Raw genomic sequence first — 26307 nt, 5'->3', positions numbered from 1 at the left:
GCACGGGGCACAGGACTGTGTCTGGAGAGCTCTGGAATGTCCCCAGCGAGGAGATTCCATCCCCTCTCAGGTCTCTGTTCACTGACCAGGGAAGAAATTCTTCCCTATGTTCAGGTGGAACTTCCTGGGCATCAGCTCCTGCCCGTTCCTCTCGTCTCATTCAGCAAATCCTCTTGATGAGGAAAAACTCTTCCACTGCATTGTGGACATGAGAGGAGCAGCAAAGCTTGGCACACCAAATTACCTGCTGGCACTTGGCCCGAGGCTGGGGTTTTTTTGGCAGCAATTTCTCCAAGCTTTTTCCAGCTGGGAAGTGCCACGTCCTGCTCGCAGACTGGGACACCTGGGGCCCTCTCCTGCAGCAGCCAGATCTCTGGGGTCACCCTTTGCATGGTGTAAAACCCTCTGGCACTGCACCATCAGCTCCTTTTTGGGCAAAGCCCTCTGCCTGCCAGCAATCCTGCTGAGCAAGGGCATTCCCCTCTCCCTGGGATCCCCTGCAGCTCTCTTAATTGGTCTAATTAGGATATTATCTTACAGGGTTTCCTGTCGGTGAAGCAGCTCTCTGCCAGCCTGAGTGAGGGCTGTTGGTACCAAGCTGCTTTTCCAAGGCTGCCCATCCCTGGGGGTGTTCTCCTGGTTTATTTTCCCTGCATTTCCCCGTTAATGGACAGCTCAGGGAGTTCTCACAGTCTGCCTCACTCCAGACTCACTGCCCAGACATTCCTGGCTAAGGAAAACAGCCAGCTGATAAGATTAGCTGGTGGTGGTGGAGATAGATGTGGATAGATGTGCCCTGTGCTGGTGTGGGAGGCCTGGGCTGGGTCCCCCCCTGGAGTTTCCGTGCCCCAGTCCTGCCTCCAGGCTCTGGGAAGCTGTGATCCCTCTCCCTGCTGCAGAGGGGTCCATAAAATTGGGATACAACAGCTTCCCCTGTCATAACAGACACCAGAATTCTTCAGACTTCATCCACCCCAGCCTTTTTCTTTTTCCTTCTCTGTCAGAAATACTTAAAAATAATCTTGGAAGGGAGAAACAATAGATTAATTGTTGCTGGGTTGTTTTTTTTTTTTCCCCTTCATTTTTCTCCCTGAGCTGGCTGGGTGCATTGCTGAGAGCAGGACTTGGCCCCTCTGTGCTCTCCTGTGTTTTGTGTCTGTCTGCATCTCTGCTGCCCTGTCTGCCCCCCTCCCCGGGGGTCTTGGCTGGCCCCCTCTGGGAATGGGGTGTGAGCAGTGCTGTTTGGGGCTTGGAGGGGAACCTTTGCTGCAGAGAGGGTTCGTGGGAGTCTCCCCATGCCACAAACCTCCTCCCTCCCCCAGCTCTGCTGCCTGCGTGCCTGGGGAAAGGGTGCTCTACCTAGAAAATTTGGCACTGGAATTTGCACACCACCCTCTGGTGCCCATCCCTGTGTCCCTCTCCCGGGGTTTGTGGGGTTGCTGCACTTTCACCCTTTTCCCATCCCTTTCCCAGAGCTGGAGCTGCTTTCCTTGGCTTTCCTTGGCAGGAGCAGCGTGACAATCCTGCAAAATCTGCAGGGCAGGGAGGACACAGGGAACCCCGGAGCCTGGAGCCCTGCCAGCTGCCTCTTCCTTGTCTCTGGTGGCATCCCCTGGGTCTGGAGCTGCTCTTTTCCACTCTCTCTTCTGTGCTTTTTGGGTGTGTGCTGCTCTGGAGGAGCCCCCAGCCCCAGGCTGCCTTTCTGTGGCTCCGTGCTCCTGGATTTTTATCCCAAGCTGCCTCCCCTGCCCACAGCCAGCTCTGGGCTTGTTTTCCTTGGAGTGAGGTTTTCGGCTGTCCTTCCCACAGGCTCATGCCCAGGAGCACTGATGAGCTGGTGTTTGCTGCTGCCTCCTCCAGAGCTGTGTGACGTGGCTGGGATCCATGGGATCACCCCCTGCCCTCTCCTTCCCCACCTTCTCCCCTTCCTGTGAGTGCCAGAGGCTGCTCCAGGCACTCTGCAATCCCTTTTCCTCCTTCCAGCAGGAAAAAAAAAAGAGCAATTTGTTCCTTCCAGGCTGAATGGTGCCAGCCCAGGCAGGTCTGGTCTGACTGGGGTGGTGCTGGTGCCACTGGGCTGGAGCAAAGAGAAGGGTCCCCACGCTGAGCAGCAGCTTTGCAGTGCAGCAGAAGGAGATGGAGATGGGCTAGGCTGGAGTTCTGGATGGATTTGGTGGGATCACAAGGCTGGGAAGGGATGTGGCCAGAGGCACAGCCCAGGCACGTGCTGCTGGGAGAGCACAGCCTGCTCCATCCGTGCCTTGGAGGCTCACAGAGCTCTGCCAGCAGGGGCAGGGAGAGCCCCCAGTGCCTCCACAAATGCTCCCAGTGCTTCCAGATTGATCCCAGTGCCTCCAGAAATGCTTCCAGTGCTTCCAGATTGATCCCAGTGCCTCCAGAAATGCTTCCAGTGCTTCCAGATTGATCCCAGTGCCTCCAGATTGCCCCCAGTGCCTCCAGAAATGCTCCCAGTGCTTCCAGATTGATCCCAGTGCCTCCAGAAATGCTTCCAGTGCTTCCAGATTGATCCCAGTGCCTCCAGATTGCCCCCAGTGCCTCCAGAAATGCTCCCAGTGCTTCCAGATTGATCCCAGTGCCTCCAGAAATGCTTCCAGTGCTTCCAGATTGCCCCCAGTGCCTCCAGAAATGCCCCCAGTGCTTCCAGTTTGCCCCCAGCACCTCCAGGATTTCCCCCAGTGCCTCCAGGATTGCCCCCAGTGCCTCCAGATTGCCCCCAGTGCTTCCAGTTTGCCCCCAGCACCTCCAGGACTGCCCCCAGCACCTCCAGGATTGCCCCCAGCACCTCCAGGATTGCCCCCAGCACCTCCAGGATTGCCCCCAGTGCCTCCAGGGTTTCCCCCAGCCCCTCCAGGGTTTAAGCACAATCAGATGTGCAGTGTCTGTGCCTTGTTCTCCTCAGCCCTCTCCAGCCACAAGCTCTCCTGAGCTCTCCCCTGCAGGAGGAGCAGGGCCAGGGCACCTCTGCCCCACAGCACAGCAGGAGTGCTTCCAACAGCCACGGCACAGCCTGGATGTTCATGGACTGAGGGAAGAGATCTTGCCTTGCCTGGGGAGCCAAGTCCTCGCTGGGGCTGCTGGAATGTCACCACAGTCCCTGGCTGGTGTCAGGTTTGGGGACATTTTTTTTCCTCACAAACTCCTCCCAGCTGTGCTCAGCGCCACCCAGGTTCTGAGCTCTCTTATTTTCACTCTGAGAGCTCTTTCTGGTTTTCCTGTTGTCTTTGGGAGTCTTGGGGGAGTTTTTAATGTCTTCTCAAAATGCAGGGGAAAATACCTCCTTCCAGCCATCCCCTCTGCACCAAACCTCAATAATAATTGATCCCAGTGGTTGAGATCCAAGGGAAAAAAAAGTGTAACTGCTGCATGTGCAGGGCTGCAGAGGGCTGGTCAGACTTTCCAGGTGCTCAGGACACTTCCTGGGCAGGTTTTCTCAGGACACTTTCCTGGGCTTCCATAAATGTGAATCCTGTAGGCAGGGAGCTCCAACAGGGACAGTCAGACCCATTTCAGGACCCTGGGGACACCAGGCAGCTGCAGAAATCCTGGGGGACACTTCAGATCCATGCCCTGGGGAAACCAAAGGAGAGTTTGCATCTCCCTCCTCTTCCTCCCAAAGGAAAATGGAGGGAATTATTTGGATGTTGGATGTCTCTGGGCATGTTCTGTCCCCTCTCCTGCTTCGTCCCCTCCTGGGCAGAGTGGCTTTGTGTCCTGCCAGTGAATCCCTGACTTTGCTCACCTCTCTTGCATTTCCTTTCCTAGATGCAGATGCTGGACAAGTTCCCCATGGAAGGAGGCCAGAAGGACCCCAAGCAAAGGATCATCCCCTTTCTGCCAGGTAGGACAGGGGGCTCCAGCAAAATCCCTGCTGGTTTTGGCACGGCAGGAGCTCTTTCCCAGTCTGTGGGACTGGGAGCACACACACGTGGGGGGGCATACACGTATTTTAGCTCTTATCTGCTGCAGCATCTGAGCAACAGCGAGTTCTTGGCCTGCAGTGTGTCCTTTAAAACCTCTGGATTTGTTAGCAGTGTGCCCAGTGGGTGCTAAACCCCTCAGGATTTCTCTGAACCTCCAGGATTGTTGAGTGGAAGACTGAGAACCCCACAGGCACAGGGCTGAGGGTGGTGTGAGGCTTCCCAAAAGTGCTTTCCCCATGCCATGCAGCTCCAGGGGACATCCAGAGGGAAGGAAAGAGCAATGGAATCCCAGCTGATTGGCAGCCTTGGCTTCCTGCCGTGGTGTTTGGGAGGGACTGCCCAAAGACAGGGTTTCTGTGACATGTCCAGCACCAGTGGTTTTATGCCCAGGGAGCAGATGTGATAATCCGTGGCACTTTGTGGTGTGGGGGATTCCTGCTGTGGGGGGGAAAAAAGAGCCCTAACATGCCTTGGGAAAATAAGCAGCCTGTGGGGAGTCTCTTTGACCACAGAGTTGTCTTTACCCCCAGCCCTGAGCAGCTAATGAGGATATTTAGGAATGTCACGGCACCATAATCACTTCCAGTGGCTGTCAGATCTGTTTAGTGCAGCCCTTTGTGCTGTGCTCTGCCTCCCGGCTCTTCTAGAAACATAAAGGCCTTTGTGGGCTTTGCTTTTCTCTGAGTGGCGTGGAAAAAAAAAAAAAAAAATTTCCACCCCTTTCTGAGCAAGAGAATCCGGTCTGGGTTTCTGATTCTGGCTTGTCCTGGCATTGTAGCATCAGCAAAAGCAAAGCTCACCTGGAGTTACAGCAGAAATGCTCTTGCTGTACAAGTGCTCCTGCCAGCAGGGAGAGATGGAAGCCAAACTGGCAAAGGGCATCACTTGGAAAAATTGGATTTGTGCATTGGCCATGCTGCACTTGCAGAAAATTCCCACCAAAACGCTGCAGTTCTGGGAGGGAAGCCTGGTCAGAGCTCTGCTGCTCGCACTCACTGATATTTGTTTCTCCTTGGTGTTGGAACAGTTTCCCTTCGCTCAGAAACGTGTCACTGGGATTTCCACTGTGGGAAAGAAAGGGGGTGGAAATTGCTGGAAAATAAAGGCTGGGCCAGCTCCAGGAGCGCTGTGCTTCGGGGAAGTTGTGCTCCTGGAGGTGGGAATCGTGGTGCCTTTGCCCTCCAGGCTCCTGGAGCAGTCAGGAGCTGCTGGCTTTCCCTGGAGCAGCTCAGAACCAGAACCTCCCCAGAGACAGGGTGGGCAAGCTCTGCTTCTGAAAGAGGATTTCACCTGGGGAAGGCTCTTTCAATATTTGCTGGCTGTACTGGAGCCTGATTCCTTTCTGGAGCAGTTCTTTGCCTTCCCAGTTTGGGATGACAACGAGTTTTGTCACAGCTGACCCCCAGCTTTGTCTCTCTCAGCCCAGAGCTGCCATCCAGGTGAGCTCAGTCAAGCAGCCTGGGACAAAAACGTGGTTCTATCTCCCCTGACTTGCTGGGGTTTTGATTGTCTCCATCTTCTGGGAATACTGGAGTTTGTTCCCAATCCCATTTGGAGCATCTGAATTTCATTACCAGGGGAGTTTGGGCTGCTGTGGTTTCCTGCAAGCCCTCTGCTTTCTGGGAAGCCCCTTGCAGAGCAGCATCAGCAGCTCTCAAAAACACCTCCTGCAACTCTGGCTTCCTTACCAAACCCCAAAGTGTCCCAAGCTGAGGGTCAGCACCACGACCTGAGGAGGTGCCAGGGGGTTTGTGTGTCAGGCTGGTTTCCTGGAATGGGAAAGAGCTCCAGGACTGCCCCACATTACAACACCCAGCCCACAGGAACTCTGCTGGCTTTGTGTTGCCTCATTTTGTGAGTGCCTGCTTGGAGGATTTGACTTTTTATGGGAAATTTCTGGAGACTCTGGCCTCTCGAAGCAGGTCTTTGATGCTATCAGAAGGGGCTTTTGTAAGTGCAAGTCCTTCAGCCCACTCAGCTCTCGTGGAGCCACAGAGCTGGGTCCTCCAAAGCAGAGCAGCTGCACTTGAGCTTTGGGGCCAGGGCTTGTCCCTTTCTGGCTGTTGGCACCACCTTCACCCCACAGCAGAGCGTGGTGGGGTTTGGATTTTCCTGGCAGTGCTCCTGCTCTGTGCCTGGAAAGCTCAGAGGGGAATTTGAAGTGCTCTTTGAGCTCTCTGAGCTGGCCTTGAGCCCCTGGCAGAGCTTTTTGTGGTGCTGGAGCAGCTGTGGCAGCACCCAGCCCGTGCCTGGCACCAGCTGTGCCCCTTGGCACAGCTCTGGGGCAGCTGCAGAGGAGCAGAGCCCTGCTGGTGCCCAGCTGGGACATCCACACCAGGCTTCCCCCCTGCCTGGCCGGGACATGACGGCGTGGAGACCCCAGGAAAGAAGGAGCAGAGAAAACAAATGAGCTCAGCTGGGGAGGGCTGTGCCAGATCCTTCAGGAAACAGCTTTTCTAAGGAACGTGGAGCCTTCCAAGCCCCATGGCCTGGAGCAGATCCTGGCCAGCTTTCCTGCCTCGCTGGAAACGTGAGCCTCGGCAAGGAGGGGTTGCCTGAGGCTGAGCTCACTTTGGCTGTAAAATTGCTTTTTAGGAAGATTTAGCTGCTTGGGACAGGAGTGAAGTCCCGAGAAGGGAGCAGGAGAAAGGAGGTTTGGGGAGGTGATTTTTCAAAGCAGAATTAGGCTTTCTTTCTGCTCCCTTCCCAGCCCACCAGGCTGCTGGCTGTGGGCATCAGTGCCACCCACAAACTTGGGGTTTTTCTCCCAGAATAACCATGAGGGTGCTTCAGCTCCCACAAAACCTTCGTGAAGGCAGTGGGGGAAAACTCCTCCATTTTCCAGCTATGGTACCTGACTTTGCTCAGTCCTGTTGCATCTTCCTGTGAGCTGGAGGTGGGGCAAGGGTCCTAATTGTTATTTTGTGCTCTAACAAGATGGGATCTCTGCTGTAGCAGGTTGGGAGGGCAGTCTGAACCCCTGCACAGAGCAGATTCTAAGTGTAGGACTCCTGGAAACACCATCTCCCATGGCTGATCCCCCATCCCAGGAATAACTGGCTGCTCCAGGGGCTGGGATTAATTATGTGTACATTCAGGGCTGCCTTTTTTCTGAAGTGAGTTTGGAACCCGTACTGGGGAAAGTCTGGATGTGATTTGAAAGGTGCAGAGAAGTGAATTCTTTCCGAGGGGGCAGAGTGAGGGGACTCCTTTGGGGTAAAGCAGGAGGCACAGCTGCTTTTCCACCCTTGGAATCCCTGCCTTGGTTCACAGCTGGGATGGCCAGGGGGATGTGTTTGGGGTTCTCAGCTTGCTGCAGATCCAGCCTTTGGCCCCACAATTTCGCTACTTAAGGTCCCTCTGCCTGTTTTGTTTTTTTGGGTTTTTTTTTCTTTTCTTTTTTTTTTTTTCTTTTTTTTTTCCCAGCTCCTTGCTCCCAGTATAACCCCAGCTCTGCCTGGAGAATTCCCACAGGAGGGAACGATTTGCAGAGCCCTGTTTCCCTGGTTTTGTTTGTTTGGAGAGATTAACCCCTCCTGTGGCCTGCCTGCTCTGTCTCACACTGCTGGAGACCCAAATTCCTTATCAGCCAATTTTCCCCAAGCTTTCCTGACACTTCTCAATCCCAATGAAGGCCTGAGGCAGTGGGGGCCAGGCTGCATTTTTTTTTTTCCAGTCCCCCACCCCCTCTTTGGGAGCTGCTCCATCAATTTTTGCTCTGGGTCAATCAGATGCAAGCAAATCAATCAGATAAAGCAAATCAGCCTTGATTACCCACAGAGGAGTTTGGTTCTTCCACTCCTGAGGAACAGATCCTTTCTGGCACCAGAGGAATTTTCATGGCCAGACAGAATCCCCTTCAGCAGAGCTTCTTTTTTCCTTTGTAGGGATTAATTTTTTAAGTGCAGAAGGAGCAGGCAGCACATCCTGGAGCGTGGGTGCTTGCACAGCCAGGGCAGCCATTGTGTGTCAGAGCCTTATCTCAGTCTTTTTTCCAAAATCAACTTGTTTGACACATTCCTGGGTGATGAATGTTCTCTCAGCTTTGTTTGTTTGTGTAAAGGACAGTGTATTTTACCACACTTCCTGCTGGAGGGAACTCCTGGTGCCAGCAGGGATGGAGCCTCATTGCTCATGCATAGCATTATCTATGTAAATAAGAAAATCTAATTATTTCTGAGTCCTGGCATCGTGACAAGAGAGGGAAGCTGGGCTAATGGAGCCTGCAGCAGCACTGGCCTTTGCAGCTGATGGCAAACCCCATTACCAGCAGAGCTGCCTCCCTTCACCTGTCTTGTCCTTGGTGTTCCCCATCCTGAGGCAGGAGCAGTGCTGGGAGGGCAGAAATGAGTTGGGAATCGCGGGGCCATGGGATGGTTTGGGTTGGAAGGGACCTTAAAGGTCACCTCATCCCACCCCTGCCATGGGCAGGGCACATCCATTATCCCAGGTAGCTCCAAGCCACGCCTTGGACACTTCCAGAACCTGCCTGAGGATCCTTACAGGTCCTGGAAGCAGCCAAAAAAATCAGAGTGCTGGGAATGAGGGGGTGGGAGCCATCCCCTGGAGCTGCAGCATCATTCCTGTGCTCTCTGCACCCCTCAGTGTCCATGTCTCTGTCCATGTCCCCACTGGACAGCTCTGCTATTCCCAGATTTAGGCCTGGGCCAAGGAAAACATGCCCAGGGAAATGCTGCATCTCCCTGACCCTGCAAGTTGCCCACCTTTCCCTTCCAGGAGGGAAGTGGTTTCCTGCTCTCTCCTGCCTCTCAACTCAAGGGTTTCCATTGCTGGATTTGGCAGCACTGAAGGGGCTGCAATTATGTTAATTAGGCATTTTGATTAAAGTCAGCTTTTTTATAGAAAATAAACTTCCTTGTTGAAAAATACCAGATCTAGAGCAAATAGAGAGAGGAGCTGGGTTTCCTGCTGGTTCATATGCTCCATGCCTGGGCTAATTTAAGATCACTTGTGATGAATTTATTCCCCCAAACTGTATTCTTTTCATTATTATTACTCACTAGCATATGTTTGTTAAACATTTCAATATTCCCACACCCAGAGCTTATTATTTCAGCCATTTATAACCTACCCACCCTCAGTGATTTCATTTTGGCAGACCTAGAACCAACACAGCCATTCCTTACCCCTGCCAACAGAACTGGTGTGATCCATTCATCTTTCTAGCAATCATCATTCAAGCAGAGTCCTCGGCAGCAAACACACTGGGATTGCTGATGCAAAGGCAAAACTTGATCATTCTCTTGTCAGATGGGAAAGAATTGCTCAGGGCAAGGGATGGAGCTCCAGCCTGGGTGCTGTTCCCAGTCTTTGCAGACAAATTCCCTGTTCCCAGGCTATTAACCCTCAAAATAGGAGAAGATTGAATAGAGGGGAGTTTTGTTCTCACTCTGTCACAAAGGCTGCCAGATTTGGCTCTTCTTGGCATGCTCTGGGGACTGCACTGCAGAGCAGAGCATTTCCACCATCAGTGTCCCAGCCCTGCTGCCAAGGGCCCAGAAATGAGGAGCAATCCTGGGCTGAGCTGGCCTGACCCCATCCCTTCCACTGCAGGGCAAGGATGGAGCTGCCTCTGAGTGGATTCAATCCTGTTCCAAAGCACTAACTGAGCCTGGCAGGAGATCTGGCTCCTCCAGAAGGTTCTTGCTCGTGCTCTTTGCAAGCTGAAGTTGGCTTGGCTTTAGTTCATCTCTGCTTCAAAAATGCATTGGCAGCTTGCACAAGTCACCCGTGATCCAGCTCCTGGCCAAGTCAGGGAGAGGCACAGGGGGTGACCCAGCCCTGGGTTTCAAACTGGGATAAATCACCCAGCCCTGGACTTAAAATTCTGATCAATGACTCAGCCCTGGATTTAAAATTGTCAGAATCATGTGACCATTTTCCTGTGTCCTGTTCTTAGTAGTATCCAGCCCCTGGCTTCAGGAATTCCAGGGACAAAGGGACAAAGCCACGATGTGACTCCCCAAGTGCTTTTTCCCTGCTCTCATGTGGTTTGTAGGGCTGGAGTGAGGGGAGTTTGGCTTCTGGGTTGCCCTGTGGTGACCCCTTTGAGAAATGAAGGGGTTGTTGCTCTCCTTGGGTTCAGGGATGGGATTGAAAAGTCAAACAGGCACAAAAAAAAAGACTTTCCTGTGGTATTGGAGATGCCAGGAGGAACTTGAGGGAACTTCACTGCCACCCACCCCTCCAAACCACAGTTTTCCAGGTGATTGTGTTGCAGAGCAGTGCCAGTTCCTGGAGCTTTGGGAAGCGGTCTGGAATCCTGCCAGCACCAACCCTTTTGATCAGGGATCTGTTTCACTGTCTGCTAATGGCTTTTGTCTCCTTAAGCCAGAGAAGCTGTTCTCTGAGAGAGCAGCTTGAAGCATTTAGGACTCATTAGGCTTCAAAGGAAGGAGGCCTGTGCCCTAAGCCAGAGGGGAGGAAACGGAGTGGCAAGAGGATCCCATTAATGGAGAACAAAAATAAAGCCCAGACAGGAAGGAAAATTCTATAGGTCTGACTCAGAGCTGCAGACACTGTGGCTTCCAGCACCAGGAGCTGCACAGGGAAAAACCCTCTGGCCTGGCTGCTGCCCACACTGGACCTGGACACCCTGGGCAATGGGACAGGGGATGTCCTGCCAGCGTTTGCCAGGGATTTTGTCCACCCTAGACTTGCACACCAGCAAACAGAGAGGTGTGCTTTGGTGGGGGCTGCTCCTCATCATTGCCACACTGCTGAGAGAGCAGGGGGATGCAGTTTGCTGGGAGCTCTTTCCTCTGCTCTCTCCTGGAATGTCCTTGCCACTGGAACTGTGCCTGATTCTGATGAGGTGTGTAATCCATATGAGGAAATGGGCTTTTATGGGTATGGTGCTGCTGGGAACAAGAGGGGGTGCAGGGAAAAGGTCCTGGCAGAGAGATCCCGAAGGTGCTGAGCTGCCCTTGTCTCCTCTCGTGTTTCAGGGAAGATCCTCTTCCGCCGGAGCCACATCCGCGACGTGGCGGTCAAACGCCTGATCCCCATTGATGAGTACTGCAAGGTAAGGGGGCTTCCACTCCAGGGTCACACACAGAGTGACACTCAGAGTCACAAACAGAGTGACAGAGTCACACACAGAGTGACAGAGCACACTCAGAGTCACAGGGTCACAGGGTCACACACAGAGTCACACACAGACACACACAGAGTGACAGAGCACACACAGAGTCACAGGGTCACACACAGGGTCACACACAGAGTCACAGGGTCACACACCGAGTCACACTCAGAGTCACACTCAGAGTCACACTCAGAGTCACACTCAGAGTCACGCACAGACACACACAGAGTGACAGAGTCACACTCAGAGTCACAGAGTCACAGGGTCACACACAGAGTCACACACAGAGTCACACAGAGTCACACTCAGAGTCACAGGGTCACACACAGAGTCACAGGGTCACACACAGAGTCACACTCAGAGTCACACACAGAGTCACACACAGACACACACAGAGTGACAGAGTCACACTCAGAGTCACAGGGTCACACACAGAGTCACACACAGAGTGACAGAGTCACACTCAGAGTCACACGGTCACACACAAAGTCACAGAGTCACACTCAGAGTCACGGAGTCACACTCAGAGTCACAGGGTCACACACAGAGTCACAGGGTCACACTCAGAGTCACAGGGTCACAGAGTCACACTCAGAGTGACAGAGTCACACACAGAGTCACAGAGTCACACACGGAGTCACAGAATCACACAGAGTCACAGAATTCACAGAATCACACACAGCATCACACACAGAATTCACAGAATCACACACAGAGTCACAGAATCACACACAGAGTTACACAGAATTCACAGAGTCACAAACAGAATCACACAGATTCACAGAATCACTGGGTTGGAAGAGACTTTCAAGATCATCGAGTCCAACCCAGCCCCAGCACCTCAACTAAACCCTGGCACCCTGTCTTGGTTTAAACACATCCAGTGTTGTTTTAAACACACCCAGGGATGGTGACTCCACCACCTCCCTGGGCAGCCATTCCAGAACTTTATCACCTTTCTGTAAAAAACTTTTTCCTAATATCCAACCTGTATTTCCTGTGGTGCAGCTTGAGGCTGTGTCCTCTGGTTCTGTCAGTGCTGCCTGGAGAAAGAGCCCAACCCCTCCTGAGCACAGCCACCTTTCAGGAGCTGTAGAGAGTGGTAAGGTCACCCCTGAGCCTCCTTTTCTCCAGGCTAAACCAGCTCCCTATCCTTGGACTCCCACCAAGGATAATCCCAGCTTGGCCCAGCTCCATCCTGATGGACTGGCAGCATCTCATGGTGTGCCAGCGCTGCCCTGATGCCTTCAGAGGCTGCCTGGAGCAGAGGCTGGGCAGAGTCACAGCAATAAAGTTGGGATTTATGGAAAGGCCTTCACAGGACACACCCTGGGCAGTGCAAGAGCCCGGCCGTGGCTCCACCCCACATGGACTCCTGCTCACCAGTTTTGACACTTTTATAAGTTTGGGTCCATTTCCCTGTTGGGGTTCAGTGTCCAATTCCAGCTCCAGGTGCTGCAGTCCCATCCTCCCAGGTTGCTCTCCTCCATTCCCTGCTGTTTGCACTTTTTGGGGCTGAAGCTGCAGCGGTGTCCTTGGTTCTGGGCTGGAAAAGGATTGTTGTGTGTGCCTGAGCTGTGAGGAGAGCTGCTGACACTTGACATGAAGTTCAGAGCTCTGTACCAATGCAGTGCAGAGTGTGGAAAACACGAAAGCTCAAACTGAAGGCATCAAGAGCACAGAGAGTGCTCTAATCAATCTCTTTTTTTGATTAAAACCCACCCATGGTTTAGCTTTTCTCTCCTCATGATTCATGCTGGGGGCTTGGAGGTCTGGCCTCGCAGGGGTCAGAGGTGCCCAACCCCACTCCAGTTTGCACCCTGCTGCTGGGCTTTGCCTTCCTCCTGTCCCTTCTCCAGCTGCAAAGCAGAACCAGCTCTGGAAGGGCTGGAAAGGACCTGGCTGTGTCCATCACCACAGGTTTGGAGTGAAATGGTTTGCGTGCAGGACTTGGTTTGAAGGACTCAGCTCCTCACGGAGCCTTTCCTTTCCCATCTTTTGGGAAAAGGCCTCCTGTGTGATGTAGCAGACAGCACTTGAGGCTGTAGGATGGTGGGGTGGCTCCAGACTGGGATGCAGACTCCAGTTACTGCTTACAAAAACAGGGTAAGATGACTTGTACCTCAGAAAATTATTGGAACAGAGAGAAGGCTGAGACAATTTGCTCCATACTCTTGAAGGATATAAAACTGGGCTGAAGTGTAAGGGAAATTATGATTTTAGGGCAGATTTTTTTTTTGGCAGGAGAAACAAAATACTGAAGTCCACGACAAACTATTTTCACGCAAATCCAGTGTGTCACATCTCGTCATGCCAAAGATGTGCATTAGTACTTGCAGCAGCCATGGTAGGACTGGTGCCTCCGAAATCCAGTCTGAATTTTGTTGGAAATTTATGCAAAAGCTGCAAAACCCACGGGAGAAGATGGGGAAATGGTAAAATACCCATGCCATCCCTTAGGTGAGGGAGGTGTGGCAGTGCCTTTGCGTGGTGGGGGGGAGGCTGTGGGGTTTGGGGCTCAGCCAGGCCCGTGGCTGGAATAACAACTCCAGGGATGGGGATGGATTGGGAAATGCATCCTGACAGCTCTGCAGAGGGGCTGCAGATGAGAATTGCTGCGGGCCAGGACAGCAGCTGAGGGCAGAGTGATGGAGGTGTGGAACAAGGTGTGCTCTGAGCTGTCCTGGGGGGAGCTGAGGGTGCTTGGCCCTTGTCTCCCGAGCCACTGAGCTGTGTCAGCTGCACAGACAGGCGCGGCCGTAAATTCCATTTTGGGGAAGAAAACGTCCCTCAGTGATAAAATGCTGCAGCTGCCTCTTTCAGAGCCATGCCATTAGTGGCATAAAATATAATGAACCCATCTGACTTAACAAGAGGAAGGTAATGGCTGATGTTATACGACCCACTTAGGGAGCTGTGCTCTCCTCCTCCCGTTAATGCATCACCCAGGAGTTCCCAGCTCTCCCTCCTGGCCTTGAGCTGCTGCTGCTTACCCGGAAAGCAGCTGAGCTGAGCTGGGTGTGGGACTCACCAGGGGCTGCAGAGATGGAAAATGAGCAAGGGATTAGCAGGAGGGAGCTGTGTGAGGAAGTTTCTGCTTTATTGCCATCTCCTCTGAGGGAAGTTGGGCGTCTTCGTTCTCTGGGACCGCCCTGCAAAGAGGATGGGTGAGATCTGGGGTGGAAGCAGGGAAGTGGAGCAAGGGGGGGGCACCACTGCTTTCACAGGGCACTGTTCCTGCTGAAGGGCTCTGTTCCAGCTCCTGTTGTACTGAAAAACGTGGCAATTGAAGATAAAGTGCAGGAAAAGCAGCAAAGGGATCGGAGCAAGCTGGTAAGAGCAATGAGTTACTCAGTGAGACTCCAAACAACCATGGGATTGGCAAGGAGAGGGAGCAGAGGCCTGAAATGCCTTCCCATTTCTCCAGTTTATTCTCTTGGTGTTCCACATCTGCTGGCCCTTCTCGTGGTGTGGGCTCTGCCTTCCTCCTGTCTAAGGGATTTTGGGAAAGTGCTAGAGGGGGTTGATGAAGGAGTGGTGATGCTCTACCCCAAAGAGAGTGGGTGGCCCACTGAGAATACTGCTGCTCTGAGAAAGGAAAGAAAATCCTTTCTCACTGCCTGCAGAATGGATTTGAATCCAACAGGGATCCTCGTTCTTTGGTCCTTTCTCCTCAGGCCTGCAGGCAGCAGGATGGGAAAGGTGACTTTGCTGTGGCTCCGACACCAAAGCTGTGTCCTGCTGGCCCTGCCCAGGTCACTGCTGTGGGTGGCAGGGCCAGAGGTGGGGGACAGACATCAGGCTGCTTGTGCCACTGTTTCCGATGTAGTGGCCACAGCTGCTGTGGCCAGCAGGACAGCAGGGTGGCCTGCTTGGCTCGGCAGAGGCACCTCTAGGTGGGCTTCCTTCAAAACGTCCTGGGGAATGAGCTGTGGGCCTTGTGTCTCCTCCTCCCAGCACAGGGTGCTCTCTGGGATCATCCCCTCCTTTTAGAGGGCACTGGGCCTTCTCCAGGCCACAAAATCCCAGGGATTTTGGCACGGGGGAAATCACTTAGATCACGGGATGCTGGAGCTGGGCAGTGGTACCACATGGGAATGGCATCCATGCAAAACCTGATATTTGAATGGCCCAAAAGCTATGCAGGGAGTGGTTTTCTCTCTGCTGTGTCTCACATGATCCTGTTCAGTCTGGCCCATGATTAGTGGTCTGCTGTGCTGGCACTGAGGGACTGGCTGCTCGGTGCTGGAAGGGTTTTGGGGCCAGCACTTGGGGCAATAAGGAGCCACATCTGATCTCTGTGGTCACCCCGGGGCTCTGCAGCTGTGGTTTTGTCTCCAGCAGAGAAATGAGGGGAGGTTTGCTTTGCCCACACTGCTGTCACGAGACTGCTGGGACAGCAAACAGAGGGGAGGAGGAATTGCACAGAAAACTGGTTATAAATCTGCTCCAAGGCAAGCTGCAGCTCTGCTCCCTGATTTCAAATACTCCCTTTTTCCATTGGCCTCCCAGCCAGGCACTCTCACCCTGCAGGTCCTACTGTTGCAGCTTTTTTACAATAGATTCCTTGAAGGGAAAGAAGCAGAGGGAATTTTACATCTCCTGCCATTCCACAGCAGCAGAGCAGCCTCCCAGCCCTGCTGTCTGTGCTTTTGCCTCCCTTGCTTCTCTCCCTGCCCCTGCCCAAGCTGCCATTGCCCAGGGGAGCATTTTTAGGATGTGCTGGGGTGGCACTGAGAGTCTGCCACGTGTAAACTGCCCAGCCTTTCCCAAGGATGGCTGCTCCAGGCTGGCAAACTGAGCTGGGAGGCTGGATGGACACCCTGGGGCTCTCAGCCTCTGACACAACATCTGCCCAAAAGGCTGGAGCTGGCTAAGCAGGGCCTGGGCAGTCTCTGCTTATTTTCCTTTAGTCTGAACTGCAGCAGGGTGGGGTGGTGGGTGGAAGTGGGGCTCTCTGGGTTTGCTGTGGTTCTCTCCAGCCTGTGCTGGGAACCCCTCTGTCAGAGTCCAGCACATCCCTCTGGCTGCCCTGGCTGGCTCCAGACCCTGGCAGGGGTCTCAGAGACCCTGGCATGAAGTCAAAAACAGCTGTGGCTTTGATTTTAGCCAGTGGAAAGCTGTCAACTCTGTATGAGGAGTTACAAGTCACAAGGGTTTGAGAAGTGTGATATTTGAACTAACACAGGGTGGAAAAGTAGAATTTTGGGGTTTTTTAGAATGTAATTCAGGGGTACAAGATGGAGGAATCTGGGCATGTCCTAGCCTTTTTCTCCTTCTCCTTGTTCCCCATGTCTTGGTGTGATGGTGGCACTTTTCTATTGGTTTAAAGTAGAGATTCACAGTCTAACACAGATGATGGGAATTGGTAATAAATTGTAAACATACACACCTAGTTTTGAGTATATAAGGTAGGAGCTGCCCAGGACTCGGGGCAGACTGCCATGGCTTCTGTACTAGGCAGACCACAGCAGGTCAGAGAGAAAATATTATAGATAAGGAGAAAGAAACAACCTTGAAAACTCATCTTCACACATTCCAGACTCCTTCTTCAGCTACCGGGCTAGGGGAACAAAGACTGTCACACTGTTGGGATTTCAGAGACCCTGGCACCCCTTGGGTGCCACTCATGTCCCAGGTCCCTGCCTCCCAGGAGTCCTCCCTGGGCTCCGTGCACAGTTTGGGTGTTTCCATCACCGTGTCTGTGTTTGCTCCTCAGGCTCTGATCCAGCTGCCTCCCTACATCTCCCAGTGCGAGGAGGTGCTGCAGTTCTTCGAGACACGGCCCGACGACCTGACCCCCCCCAAAGAGTGAGCCACTGCAGGGGTGGTGGGGAGAGAAACTGGGATGGTGGGGAGAGACAAACTGGGATGGTGGGGAGAGAAACTGGGATGGTGGGGAGAGACAAACTGGGATGGTGGGGAGAGACAAACTGGGATGGTGGGGAGAGAAACTGGGATGGTGGGGAGAGAAACTGGGATGGTAGGGAGAGAAACTGGGATGGTGGGGAGAGACAAACTGGGATATGATCAGACACAAACTGGGATGGTGGTGAGACATGAACTGGGATGGTGGGGAGAGAAACTGGGATGGTGGGGAGAGACAAACTGGGATGGCGGTGGGACATGAACTGGGATGGTGATGAGATACAAACTGAATTGTGGTGAGACAAACTGGAATTGTGGGGAGACACAAACTGGGATGGTGGTGGGACAAACTGGGATGTGGTGAGACACAAACTGGAATGGTAGTGAGACAAACTGGGATGGTGGTGGGACAAACTGGAATGTGATGAGACACAAACTGGGATGTGATGAGACACGAACTGCCTTGGACTTGCTGATACCTGCTGACTCAGGTGTTCATGAGCAATTCCCTTGTGGGTCACAGGTCTGGGATTTGGAGACTTTGGTGGAGAGGCTCTGCAGCTCAGGGTGGACACCTTTCTCCAGTGGGGAAGTGGAAACACTTCTCTGGGACCCCATGAAGTGTTGGTCTCTTCCTGAGCCTCTTTCTACTTGCAAACACCACTCTCAGGAACACGATCAGCCTGAAGAGCCTCACTTCACACATTTGCACCAACCTCTGCCTCGTTGGAAGGGCATTTCCCCTCAGCCATATCCACGAGCCCCATGCATAACAACACTCCAGAGCCTCTCCACGCAAACCCAGGAGGGTTTGCAGGGAATCTTGTGTGCCTTATGCAACTCGGTGTGGTTCTAAGTCTTGTGACTGTGAGCTGCTCTGGCCAGGAGCCACCCATCTCCTACTAATCACGAGCAGCATAAATCTGAGCAGCCGCCTCCGTGTCCTGCTCTGCTGCTCTCCCTTTCCCTGCTGCATGTGACACGGCTCCTGAGCAGTGGAGGAGGCCTGAATTGATTGTGAGGGGAAAGGCAATAAATTGATTTGACACCATTCTCTTTTGGAAGGGTGTGGAGGTAGATAAGGGGATTTTTTTTTTTTTTTCTCCCCTGAGCCTGTCAGGTCTCCATCTCAGTATCGTGCTTGTGTGGACTACATCTTCTCCCTGGGTTTTTGATTATTTTCATTCCCTCTCTTAACTCCCCCTTCCCCCATCCCTGCTTTCCTCCTTTGGCTCCTGTTTCTATTGGCTTGGCCTGCCATCATTTCTCCTGCAGCTCGTGGTCACTGATGAGATTGGTCTGAGAGCCCCAGAGCCCATTAACTAATTGCTTGCTGTCGCTGATGCTCTCATCTGTCCTGCCCAGCTATTGCTCACCACTTAACCTGCTGCCCCATGGGTCATCTCTCAGGGAAGGTCATCCCTCAGGGAAGGTCATCCCTCAGGGAATGCTCAGCTCAAGGGCAAGCAAGGGACACCAGGACAAGATGAGCTTGCAAGGACATCAGAGGGACGTATCATAGGGTGAGGCTGTTTTGGGATGTGGGGCACTGTCTGTGCACAGATCTTTGAGCCCTGCATGAGGGGGAGGAGCTGCTCTGCAGTGAGAATCAAGTCTTGGACCTGCCTGCAGCTGAGGGACCTTCAGCACGGGGGGTGGAAGGGCAGCTTCAGTCTCACACCCGCTCTCCTCACCTTTATTTTGTCTTCTAGGCTGAGCCAGGAACGAGGCAGGGTGGGCACTGTGGCCAGAGCGTCAGGTGTGGGGGGAGACCTTTGGGTGCTGAGTGGGGCAGCCCTGTGAGCTGCTGTGCTTGCAGCTGGAGCTCCCAGCCCTCTGTCCTTGCAGCCATCAGGGCCAGTCCCCTGTCACCTCCCCGCTCTGGGTCTGAGAGACAAGGCACTGCCTGGAGCCCACCCCAGACATGTTCTTGTGGTGGGACAATCCACAGGGTGCAGAATTCTGTGCGTTTGTGAGTTTTGGCCATTGCAGGGCTGGGTGGGCAAGCAGGTGATGCTGAATCCAGTGCTGGTCGTGCTGCTTCTCCTCCCTGCCCCTCTCCATGGGGAATGTGCTGCTTCCCTTTCTCCTCCTCTCCATGGGGAATGTGCTGCTTCCCTTTCTCCTCCTCTCCATGGGGAATGTGCTGCTTCCCTTTCTCCTCCTCTCCATGGGGAATGTGCTGCTTCCCTTTCTCTTCCTTTCCATGGGGAATGTGCTGCTTCCCTTTCTCCTCCTCTCCATGGGGAATGTGCTGCTTCCCTTTCTCTTCCTTTCCATGGGGAATGTGCTGCTTCCCTTTCTCCTCCTCTCCATGGGGAATGTGCTGCTTCCCTTTCTCCTCCTCTCCATGGGGAATGTGCTGCTTCCCTTTCTCCTCCTCTCCATGGGGAATGTGCTGCTTCCCTGCCTGCTCCTCTCCAGGAGGAGATCCAAGCTTGCAGCACACAGAGGGACCCAGTGGGTGTCCCTTGTCCCTTTGCCTCCAGCAGCCAAACCCTACAGCATCTCAAGGACATCCCCGTTGCGTCCCCCATCCCATTCCGAATGCCAGAGGGGTATTTATTAGCTACAATTCAAAATGCTAATTAATACAAGTCCTTGACTGTCTCCTCTGGAGGGACTGGGAGCCCATTCCCAAGGCCTGGCAGGCTGCCAGCTCAGCACTAAGGAGATGGGAGCTGTGATAGACGGCTGGGCTGGATCAGACGTGATGGCGTGTCTGGGGTTGGGCCGGATGTCATCCTTCATCCAGCACAGAAATCCTCTGCTCTGGGAATTTGAAAGGGAGCCAGGCCATCAACAGAGTGGGGGAAAGAAAAAAAAAAAAAAAAAAAACGGGAAAAAAAAAAAAAAAGGAAAATATTGTGGCTGAAAGGTGGGAATGAGGGAGGGAAAAAAGGACTGGTCAGCCACTCTCATGGGAGCCTTCCTGCTCCCTGTCCCTTCCTTGGCTTCCCTGGCAGACACCTCTGGTCACCCCTGCCCACGAGGGTGGCAGCTGGTGGCCGTGAAGGGGACGTGCCTGTGGGTGCTGTTCTCTCTGGGGTGCAGGTGAGGCTCCACCCAACTCACTGCACCCCTGGATGTCAAACCCTGCCAGGGGCCACAGCTGGCTGCAGTCCTTGGAGCTCTGCTTGAAATGCAGTTCATGCAATTCTGCTTTAACTGCAGTCCTTGGAATTCTGGTTTAACTGCAGTTTGTGGAATTCTGCTTTAACTGCAGCTTGTAGAATTCTGGTTTAACTGCAGTTCATGGAATTCTGGTTTAACTGCAGTTTGTGGAATTCTGCTTTAACTGCAGCTTGTAGAATTCTGGTTTAACTGCAGTCTGTGCAACTCTAATTTAACTGCAAATCATGCAATTCTGGTTTAACTGCAGTTCATGGAATTCTGCTTTAACTGCAGTTTATGGAGCTCTGGTTTAACTGCAGTTTGTGGAATTCTGGTTTAACTGCAAATCATGGAATTCTGCTTTAACTGCAGTCTGTGGAGCTCTGCTTTAACTGCAAAGGGTGAATTCAGTCCTTGGTTCTGGCAGTGTTTGGGAATGGAAAGAGGAGGTTGGACAGCCCAAGCATTTCTCTCCAGGCCCCCGTGGTGTTGTTTTCCCTGGAGCTGGAGCTCTCCCCGGGCTGAGCCAGGGCTCTCCTGCTTTTCCTGCAGTGCAGCTCCCTTCAGCAGCCCTGTGCTGAACAACACGAGCAGGTCCTCAGCCCTTCCCAACCTCCCCCCTGCTCTCCAAGCCCCAGCCTGTCCCAGGGAGAGGAAAAGGGTCAAACTCTGACTTTATTCCTCCTCCTTCCACCACTGCTCCCAGCTGGGCAGGATGTCACAGCCAGCAGTGCGGTTGAGACAGGAGTCTCCAGCATTTGGTGGGTGGAAGAGGGAGGTGAAGCCCTCCCTCCATCCCCTCTTTCCTGTTCCCCAAGTTTTCTGTGTACTGGAGAGACCACATCAAGCAGGAGAGCAGCGGGAGGTGGCAGGGTTTCTGCTGGCAGTGACAGCTTTTGTGATGTGGATCCCTGTCCAGCAAGCTCTGGACTGGAATTACTCCACTGCTTCCAACTCATAGGGCTGCCCAGTGTGGGGCAGAATGAGGCTGAATCCAGAGGAATTTGTGAAGAGCAGTGAGGGAAGGGGGAGAAGAGAAATGGTTATGGAAAAAGAAAAGAAATGTCTGGGAAGTTAGCAATCTGGGGGATGTGGGATTTTTCTCCTCAGTGTTGGATGGAAGCCCTGCAGCTTCAAAGAACAGAAGTCATCAAATTCCTGCTCCCCACATCTCTCAGCAGGTCTGACCAGCACGGGATGCTGGGCTGCTGAGGTGGGAGGTTGCAGTGTGCACCCCCTCACCTCCCACCCAGCCCTTTGCAGCTCAGAGCTGTTTTTAACCACAGCAGAGGTGCTGGAATAAGGCTGGGGAAGTCTGAGGGGCTGGGCACGGAGCCACTGCTGAGTCAGGGCATTCAGCTGCTCTCTCCTCCAGCTGAATTTCAGCTCTGGGACATGAGGGAGCCCAGGTTAACTCTGTAGAGAAGCAAGGCCCTAATAGCTAATTCATAAGTTATTAACAATTAACTGGTTATTAATATTACCAAGTTATTACCAATTAATTAAGTTATTAGCAATTAATACTGCCAAGTAACTAGTTATTAATATTACCAAGTGATTATTTATTCACTGCCCACAGTTACAAGTGGGATGTGGTGGGGAAGGGGCTGTCGTGCTGCTGTTCCCACACCTGGGGATGGGCTGTCCCCCGGCCATGAGAAACCTCTTCAATTAAAAGCATCTTTCACTGGGTTTTTTGGGGAGCTGAGCAGCCCGTCATGTATCAAACACTTTAAAAAGTTGTTGCTTTGAACTTTGTCCCTGCTGTAGGATGCAGGGGCTGCAGGAAGCCACTCCAGGAGCTTTTGCTGGTGGACCAGAGACCCATGAGTTGGTGGATGTTGGTTTGGATAAGGATTTTTGCTGGCTTGTAGCTTTGGATTCTTGCTGGCTTGTAGCTTTGTAGCTCTGGGGTCGTGTCCTGCTCCGCAGACAGATCACAGCTTGTACACAAAGTTGTTTTGCATTTCTGCTGATCCCCACGTGCACATTCACCAGGAGTTCAGGCTGGATCCCAGCTCCAAAACAGCCTCCCCCTTCCCTTTCTGCTGAGAGCTGGCTGTCCTGGATGACAGCAGACAGAAATACCAAACTTCTGCTTTGTGCCAGCTCCCTGGGCAGAGCACTGGGTTTCCTGAGCTTCCAGGGCAGGTTCTGAGCCTGAGGGCTCAGCTTGGCCAGCTCTGCAGTGGCCCTGGAGTGTGGGGACAGGGGCTCCTTTCAGTGCTGCTGGAGCATTTGCTAAACATCACTTCTCCCCAACAAGGGCTCTCTTGTACCCTGTTCCTTGCCTCCATAAATTTTGCAAACATCTCCAAGCTTGCTGAATGCTTAGGAGATGAACCCCCTCCTGACAGCTATTTTCGTGGCATTACTGTATTGCAGCAGGAGGTTTTTTTTTACAAGAGAGGGTTTTTTTTTTATATGAGGGAGATGTTTTCTTGGAATGCTGACCTCAGATCCGTCCCGTTTGATGTGGCTCCTGTGTGGGTTTGCAGCAGCTGGAGCTGTTTTCCTTGTGTTGGGTTTCCAGTCCTTCACCTATTCCACAAGCTAGCTGTGGCAGCAGAGGCAGTGCTGAGGTCCCCAAAGCCACATTTGGGGGCACTTTTCTCCCGTGAGTCCCACTGCAGGGTGGGTTTTTCTGTGTGACAACCTCAGGGCCACCTCCCTGCAGCTCTGGGACCAGCAGCCACCAAGTGTGCCTTAGGAAAAAGTTTACAAACTCAAGCCAGCTTGTAACAACTCTTCTTTAGACCTGGCTTTATAATTAATGACTTTTAATTAACATTTCTTGCCTGAATTATGACCCTGTAAGTCCATGAAGAATTTCAGTGTCCCCAGCATCCTGCAGTGAGTCGTTTAACAGTTGTCTTACAGGTTGTTGAAAAGCAGCCTCTTTGTATTTGTTTTTAATTTATTTTTAAAGCCTGCTCACTTTGCTCAACCTCTGTGCTCCCCACCTCACTCCTTCCCACCCCTGGATCCTCAGGGATGCTGCCTAGAGAAGATGTTTGAGAAACCTGACTCTCTTTTCCTAAAAAAAAAAACCCATGGCATGGGGATTATTGAATGCGCTAAGAGTTCTCCATGTGTCAGAGTTTCCTTTCAGGGGATTATGAGGTTCTTGAAGGACACTGGGCTGAGCCCACTGAGACTGTGGTGTTGGCTCAGAGCTTTAAGTGAGGCTCCAGTCACACAGCAACCCTTGCCTTCAGAGTTCTGGGAAGCAGCTGGAGAAGCATTCCTGGGTTTTTCCACCTCTGTGGGGCTGGTTGGTGTCCCCCTGTCACAGCTGTGCATTGGTGCTCTGTAACTGGGCCGTGGCTGCTGGGGGGCTGGAGCTAAATGAGATTTGCAGTGGAAGGCAGAGTGGTTTTTCCTTCCCTTCTGGAGCCATGAGTTTCCAGAGAGCCATGCACGTGAGCCCTGCTGCTGCCCTTCTCTGCTCCTCAGGGATCCGAGGAGGAGGAGGAGATGCTGCCAGGAGTTTATTGCTGTTTCCTGTCTTGTCTGAGCTCCTGTCCCCTCTGAGGTGCTTGGGCTGGGGCTGCTGCTCTTCAGACCTGCAGCTCTTTGTGTCCCTGCCAGGAACATCCCAGCAGCAAAGTGGAATTGCAGCTCCTTCCTTGCCCCCTCACTCAGACGGAGCAGCCAGAGAAGGGAAGCAGGGGATGAGTTACAGTGATGGCTTTAGCAGAAGGCAGGGCAAAAACTCCAGTTCTTCCCATCAGCACGAGGGTGCCATTCCCACCTGCTGATCTCCAGCCTGCTCATCTGGCCTGGCTTTGCCTCCCTTCCCTGTGGTACCTCTGAACTGGGGCAATCTTAATGGGGCTTATTAATTAACTCTGATTTAGCTCTGCCTCTACTGGGAAATCTTTGGGATGCTGTGTCCCATGGATTCCCCTGCTGGTGTCTGCACTGGGACGTGGTGCTCAGGTCTCTGCACAGTCTGTGGTCTCTGAACTCAACAGGCTCCAGTTCCTGTAACAATGTCCTGCTTGTTTCCACTCCACCTTGGCTGCATTTTATTTCATTCTATTGAGACTTCCGCGGATGAGTGCCCGAGGTGGTACCAAGTGGCTCGGTGGAAGCTGCAAGGCCAGGCCAGCACCCAAGCTCACCCTGGGAAGGACAAAACGTTAAATTATGAAATGAAAGGAGGGGGGCAGGGGCTGTTTGCAGGTGGGTGATGCCCATGGAGACAATGGCTGGTTGAGGGAGGTCAGTGGCAGCACTGTGTGCATTCCTGGGTGGGTTTGTCACTCGGCCAACACCCCAACTGTCCCCTTGCTCTGCTGACACTCTTCCTTCTCTCTTTCAGGGAGCCCATTGGAAAGAAGAGGTCTGGTAAGGACTCCTTTCCTCTCTGCTGGTTACACCAGCTCCTCCTTCCAGCCACAGGCCAGCTCTCCTGCTGTGGGGCGAGGTCCCAGCCCCACAACAACCCAGCCCCTGCTCTGCTCCCCAGCAGTGCCCCCCTCCATCCACTGGCACCTCACTGCAGCCTCCAGGCCCCCATCCCGCATTCCCCGAGCCTCTGTGGTGCTCCCCAAGGAGCCCACAGCTCTCAGCACTGCCCTGGAGGCGTTGTCAGCACTGCTGGACCCCCAGTCCATCCCCTCCCTGCCTCATGCCTTGTCTCCCATCCTTTTGTTCCTCATCAGGGATTATCCAGAGAACGGCCTCTTTCCTGCAGAGAGGTACTAACAGCTGCTCCTGCCCTTGCTCTGCTCTGCCTTTCTCTGGGGGACACCTGCTCAGCTGGGGTGGGGGGGGCAAGAAGCTTGTCACCCTTGCCAGAAGCTGTCACGTCCCCTGTGGCTTTCTGTGGTGGCTGGTGGACACGGGGCGGTGGCAACAGGGGCTGGGGCTTGGCTCTCGGCGCAGCTCCGCGTGCAGGGGACGTGCCCCAGGCCCTGCTGAAGGTCTGCAGGGGTGGGAATGCAGAATTTCAGGAGTGCAGAGGAATGTCTGAGCTGCCCCGAGGGGCAGGGAGGGGCTGAAGGCCTCCCGGTGCTGCAGGGTGTTCTCCTTCACCGTGGCACCAGCTGGGAGCCTTGGGAAGGTGCTTGGGTCTGGGATGCTCTACCCTTGCTCCTCAAGAGAGAGGGACATCTCTGAAAGACCCCCTTGCTGGTGTGGTTTAGGGGTTTTTGAGCTTCCCAAAAAGAGCAGGAGGGAGGAGCAGAAGAGGCTTTGATCTGTGGGTTAAGGAGGCATCTTTCAGCTCCTGGAGCTGCAGAAGGTACAGAAACATGTGAGGCTCTTTAGGAAGGAAGGTCTGAGCCTTGGCTGCGTGGAGATCCTGCTGAAATCAGTGGTGGAAAGGGTTTTGGCCAGAGAACTGGCACTGCCATCGCCTGTGTGAGCAAACTCCCTCGTAGTGAGCGGGTTCCTCTTGCAGGAGAGAGGAGAGGCACAGGAGGGACTCAAGGATTCCACTTCCTTTTCCAGTGGAGCTGCAGGTCATCCCTCCTTCAGGAGCTGATGGTGTCCCCCTGTCTTCACTGGTGCTAGGATGCAGATGGGAAGCTCTGGTGCTGTTGGTGGCTCCTGGTTTTGATCTGTTCTCACGGGCTGAGTGCTCTCCTGTGGGGCTCGCAGGGTTTTAACCTGTCAAAACCTTGGACAGCATTTTCTGCTCGATCTCTGACTGCTCTCTGTCCAAGCAGGACGTTGGGATGGTCATTTTAAACTCTCATGAGCCGGCACAGCCTGGCTCTGTTCTGAAGTGCTGGGGGCAAGAGAAGGGGAGGCCTCTCTAGGGTTGAGAAGAGGAAAAACATTCCTGCTGCATAACTCAGTTCAATGAGGGCAAAATTCAATTCAAGGATGCTGCTTGTTAGAGAAGCAGGAGTTCTCCACTGAGAAGGAAGAGTTTGGATGACATCCAAGGCAGAGCCTGCTCTGGCAGGGCAGGATGTGCTGTTCTGCCCCTGCCAGCAGCCACCAGGGAAAGGTGTTTGCTCTCAGTAACCTTACACAGGGTTGATGCCTCGTGCCAGACGTGTTCAGAGATTCATCTCACTGTCTTGCATTTCCTGGCAGCAGAAACAGAATTTGGTTCAGCTGCTGTCACCCCAGCTCCTTCTACACCTTGAGGAAATCCCTGCTGGTTCATTGGGTTCTCAAGCCAGGCCTGCTTTGAGGTAGCAAATGTGCAGCAAGGCACCAAAAATACTCCTTCAATCCAGGATGTCCCTGAGGAGGGGTCATCCAACAGCTGCTAACAAACAAAAATCACGAGGATTGTCCAAAAAGCAATTTCCCAAT

At 53.2% G+C, this 26307-nt stretch overlaps 1 protein-coding gene across 2 annotated transcripts in view; it reads left to right on the top strand.

Annotated features, from left to right (window-relative positions):
• Window positions 1–26307, top strand: part of SH3PXD2B (SH3 and PX domains 2B) — a 64884-nt gene that overhangs the window by 22045 nt on the left and 16532 nt on the right. For both annotated transcript variants that reach the window (XM_053991327.1, XM_053991326.1), the window contains exons 3-6: window positions 3784–3859; window positions 10910–10986; window positions 16766–16857; window positions 24356–24381. In XM_053991327.1, coding sequence (XP_053847302.1) covers window positions 3784–3859; window positions 10910–10986; window positions 16766–16857; window positions 24356–24381 — 271 coding nt within the window. The remainder of the gene's footprint in view (window positions 1–3783; window positions 3860–10909; window positions 10987–16765; window positions 16858–24355; window positions 24382–26307) is intronic.

This window comes from Vidua macroura, chromosome 15 (genome assembly GCF_024509145.1).
Source record: "Vidua macroura isolate BioBank_ID:100142 chromosome 15, ASM2450914v1, whole genome shotgun sequence".
Taxonomy (NCBI): Eukaryota; Metazoa; Chordata; class Aves; order Passeriformes; family Viduidae; genus Vidua; species Vidua macroura.
Note: the sequence above shows the minus strand (reverse complement) of the source record. Positions and strands in the feature narration are given on the sequence as shown.